Below are 4,926 nucleotides of genomic sequence, written 5' to 3' on the forward strand. Positions count from 1 at the left end.
CCAAATTAATATTAAACTTATTTTCAAAAACATGCAATGATGGAAAACATCACCATTAGCATGTAGTTTATGTTGTTATGAATCTAACGCAACTTGAACGGATAGAAACGGAGCTAAAACGTGAAATCTATGGATTAAACAAGGTTTTAAGGATCTATTCGTGATTAACCGTAGATAACAGGGGCTAACAAGGAAGATTCATACGACACGAGAAACAGTCCTCGTGAAAAGATCTATGCTCAGGGTCAGATATGCAAAAACACAGGGGCTGTACTAGATCTAGGGAATCTAAAACTTCTTGGGAGTTATGTGTAAATTCGCCCAGACACAGAAGATCCTGGGAGGAATTACAGAGGTCTTCAGGGGTCTTGATGCAAAACTTGAGGGGTTAAAACACAAAAGCTCAGGGAGCTTTCACCCATGGCGGGTGGCGCTCTGGCCGGCCAAAATCCCCGACGCGCCGGTGGCCGAGGGTTCCAGGCGGGTAGCGCGGCAGGAAGAGGAGATCAAGGGGGTCGTGCGGGACTACTCACCGGAGGCGCAGGGGCACGACAGCGATCGGAATTTGAAGGCGACGGTGGAGCTGGCGGCCGTTTCGGGCTCCACACGGCGGCGCACGGTGCGGCGGTGGCAGGGCGTGGCTTGGGCTCGTACGGCGGCGCGCAGGCGAGCGGGCACGGAGCAACCGCGATGGTGGCGCGACGCGAATGAGCAGAGCACGGCGCGAGGCAGGCGGCGCGGCTCGGGCGGCAGCGCGCAGGCGAGCGGTGCGGTGGCGCGGCCGGCGACGCTGGGCAAGGACAGGCGTGAGGTGGCGGCGGATGAGGACGGCAGGGCATGCGGGGGTCAGGTGCCTGCCTGCCCTGGGCGCGCACACCGAGGTTCGGCGGCGGCGGCGGCCTGCGCAGAGCGAGCTCCGCCCAGGGAGCGGCGACGACGGGACCCGAAAGGCTTTGCAGGCCGGAGCGGATCGGGCTCACGGGCTCGGCCCGATAGGATAGAGAAGTTTTCTTTCTCTTTTTTTCAGAAACATTTCCCATGTAAACATAAATCTAGAAAAATCTAGATAATTAAGTCACGAAAAATACTCTAAAATTTTTAAAAATTCTATGAAAATTGCTAGAGATATATTAGGACACAATTAATCCAAATAAAATACTTGGAGCTTGTGAAAAGGATTCTAGAGGCTTCCAAAAGTTAGATTTAGCTCTTAGAAAATGAGAATAAATTCCAGGAGATGCTGGAAAATTCTCGGAAGGACCTAATCATATGAATGTATTTTTAAAACTTTTGCACTCATGAAACCTAAGAATGCATCGGCATGAACGCACAGACACATAACAACATTATTGAATTCCAAAAAATAAATAATTATTTTCTATACTAAATTTCTTGTAAAGAAAATAAATGTTAATTTTTTTAAAAAATTATGAGAAAATCATTGTTTAATTATTCTTTTTAAGCACATCCTGAAATCCAAAAATTTCAGGGTGTGACAACAGTACTAGTTTGCAGAATGCAGAAGAACAGGAAAATAACTTTTGTTTAACTTTTGTTCAGCTAGGAGTGATGTGGAACAGCGTAGTATTAGATGAGTTTTTTTTCACAACATCTAAGTCCTTACAAGTGACATGGACAAGATCACTTCGAAAAGAGGCACAAGCTGCAGAACACATGCCAATTAACCGCGTTGAGTAGGAAAAGGCGAAAAAGCACTCTTACTATCATTTTGCTAGTTTTGCTGGTAGATAAATTCAATATGATGACATGAGTAAAAGACCCTGGTGTGCACTCAGCAGGAAAACACTGCCGAGTAGCAAATGGATTTAGACCCCGTTTGATACCCTTAGCTAAAGTTTACCACATATCACATGGGATGTTTGGATGCTAATTAGAAGTATTAAACATAGGTTAATTACAAAACTAATTGCACAGATGGAGTCTAATTCGTGAGACGAATTTATTAAGTCTAATTAATCCATGATTTGACAATGTGGTGCTACAGTAACCATTTGCTAATGATGGATTAATTAGGCTTAATAGATTCGTCTCGCGAATTAGCAAGGGGTTCTGCAATTAGTTTTATAATTAGTTTATGTTTAATCCTCCTAATTAACATCCGAACATCCAATGTGACACTGCTAAAGTTTAGCACGTAGTATCCAAACACCTTCCTAGAGCATTTCATCTCTTGACTTCTGTCCATGTAATTTTAGAACCTGGGAGTGACAGCCATCATGGATAGCCGAACGGTAAGCACGCACTCCTTATATCATCAGAACCACAAATCATCCACACTGGAGAACAGACTTTCCTCGCAAGATTTATTGATTTCTCTGCTGCTGCTACGGTACTGCTGCTGCTGTCCTGAGCATGCCTGTCCGTACTCCAAGTCTCCATTCTTCTCTCCAGCTAGCCTCCTACAGCTACCGCTCCTGCTCTCATGCAGCCGCTAGAACCCATGTGTCACTGACAGCATTTCCCTGACCGTCAGCGCAGACGGCCACACCCATGCCTGAAAAACGTTGAGCAGCAGGACACAAGGAACCTCCTATTTTGCGATGAGTTTTGACTTGGCACGGTACAACGCCCCCTGCTCCTAGTTTCTGACCTGACACGGTAGAGCTTATCGAACACCAACCCGGCTACTGTTCTTCCGTTACACGCACCTTTCGTGACCCCAGCTGATGGAAATCGTAGTACTTCGTCTCGAAGCGTCTCACCTATGTGCCGTTGATAGGAGATCGGACGAGCACCGATGCATAGTTGAGAAGAACAGGGCGAGCCTCGCCGGCCTATAAATTGGGACGCGCGCCCAGAGCAGCTGCACACACTCAAGCGGCCAGCCAAACCCCTCTCGATCACCCATCCGAGCCAAACAACCACTCGATCGGTGAGCCTGCGCTGTGCACGATGGCGACCGGCAACGCGACGGCGCTGAGGGCCCTGGTGGTGACGACGCTGGTCTCCTTCCTCCTCATCCAGGGAGTGGCCGGCGAGTTCGTGTGCTGCTTCTGCGACTGCTACAACGCCTGCAAGAACGACCCTAGCCGTCCCAAGGACAAGGTGGCCTGCCACTGGGAGTGCTTCAACAAATCCAGTTGCAGGTTCAGCTGCAAGAACCCCGGTAACTGCGGGCGGCACTCCTCCAATGGTGACGGTGAGTCCTTCTCCTCCTCTTTCTATCTCATCATCTACGACGCCTGCTGGTTCGTGTGTTTCTTGCAAACCTCGTTTGCCTGATATACCATGTTCTCCTTGTATGCATACGCCTACCTACATGTGTTTTTCTTCTCTGCGGTGATTGTTTGCCTGACTTGCCTTGTTTCCTGTGTTCCATTGCTGAATTCTTTCAGACGTGGGTGTGGCCATCGCTTCCGGCGGAGGCAGTCTGGGCATGGTGAATGGCACTGGAGCTGGAGGGGCCGGCGGTGGCAGTTTGGGCATGGTGAATGGCACTGGAGAGGGAGTCACTCCTTGAGATCTGGAGGAGGCTGCATGGAGAATGGAGGCTTTAGGAGGAAAGACATGATCTGGTGGCCGTAGAGGCTGAGAGCAATAGTAATAGTAATCCGAATAAAAATGCATGCTTGCGATGACTGATGAGATCTGTTCTCCATTCTGGAAGTTTCATGATGTTTGTGATTATATATGGACTTGATCACCTACATTTGTGTGTCCCTGTCGTTTTATTATGCTTGACAATTAATGTTTAAGAGAGAAGCCTGGAGTGTCCTCTGCATGTGTAACTTTGCTTGCTCGTAGTGCTTTACTGCTGACCACGAGTGACTAGAATTGGTCAATCACTAGAATATGATAAATACATATTTAAATATGCTATGTATTTGAGTGATTCAATCTAAAGCACAAATCTTGGTCGACGTGATAGACTGTCACTAGCTAGAAATAATCAACATAGGTAACAGGTTACGCCTTATCTTTGCTCAATCCGGATAATAAATGCTGTTGCCTATCAGTAGCGATTACTAGGAAGAACATACGTACATGTTCTGGCAGACAAAGTTTTTCACTGGTCTCCCATTGTCTCACCAGTAATAAATCCTCCTTTTCCCGGACAAGAACTCGACAAGGCAGAGACAATCAGCAAACTGCAAAAGCCAGCCATGGCCGGCAGGTTCTATTGTCTTTTGGGCTGCGCAGGAACAAAACATTCCTGTAATGTACTCGGTTTTATTGCTAGTCTTACACTATTAGTGGAAGCTGATGTGCTTATCTCCCATTTCCTGTAATGTACTCGGTTTTATTGCTAGTATTACACTATTAGTGGAAGCTGATGTGCTTATCTCCTACGTACTCATCCATGAGTCCAAAGGCATTCATTCCACCGAAGAAGCTACAGCCAAGGATACGCCAACCTTATGGCTACTAAAATTGCTAAATCGAGTGCTCTTGATTTGTTCTTCAGTTACACGCCCTTTTCATATGAGTTAATTACTGCGAGTTATGACTCCACGCTCCGGTTTTCTGTGGGTAGATCAGAATAGGTTACGTCTTATCTTGGCTCACTCTAGATGATGTTTTGTTGCCTACTATTAGTACCAGTTACAAGTAGAACATGCTTACATGCATATTTTGCCAGACAAAGTTCTTCGCTTATCTCTCATTGTCTGACAAATAAAACTGCTTTTCCAAACTGCAAGTTACTGAAGAACTACCGCTTCAAAAAAAAAGTTACTGAAGAACTATAAACCGCCCAGTCCAGAGGCTTTTTCCGAAGACAAACTGTTCTTGTACTGTGAAGATGGTCTCCAAATCGTCTAAATTGCATGTAAGTGGAAAAAATGAGAGTTGGTGACTCCCCTACGCACCCACGTTAGCCGTGATTTGAAACACTGGCTCACGGCTCATCCCTACCTTGATCGCCTAGAGATTGTTCCTCTCTGGCTTGAGCTGCCTTCTTTCCTG

The 4,926-nt window shown here is 46.7% G+C and overlaps 1 protein-coding gene across 1 annotated transcript; it reads left to right on the top strand.

Moving 5' to 3' along the window:
• The first annotated feature begins 2,843 nt into the window (after positions 1-2,843).
• LOC101768561 lies at positions 2,844-3,733 on the top strand. The gene is made up of 2 exons (XM_004969714.1): positions 2,844-3,160; positions 3,357-3,733. The coding sequence occupies exons 1-2, from the start codon at positions 2,914-2,916 to the stop codon at positions 3,479-3,481; spliced, it is 372 nt and encodes a 123-aa protein (XP_004969771.1). The 5' UTR covers positions 2,844-2,913; the 3' UTR covers positions 3,482-3,733.
• Positions 3,734-4,926: the final 1,193 nt, after the last annotated feature.

Source organism: Setaria italica, chromosome V (assembly GCF_000263155.2).
Source record: "Setaria italica strain Yugu1 chromosome V, Setaria_italica_v2.0, whole genome shotgun sequence".
Classification (NCBI taxonomy): domain Eukaryota; kingdom Viridiplantae; phylum Streptophyta; class Magnoliopsida; order Poales; family Poaceae; genus Setaria; species Setaria italica.

Bases quoted from the DNA above. Each gene is read 5' to 3' on its own strand.
- LOC101768561 (XM_004969714.1), top strand. From the start codon at position 2,914: ATGGCGACCGGCAACGCGACGGCGCTGAGGGCCCTGGTGGTGACGACG. The intron at 3,161-3,356 runs GTGAGTCCTTCT...GAATTCTTTCAG, and splicing joins GCACTCCTCCAATGGTGACG to ACGTGGGTGTGGCCATCGCT.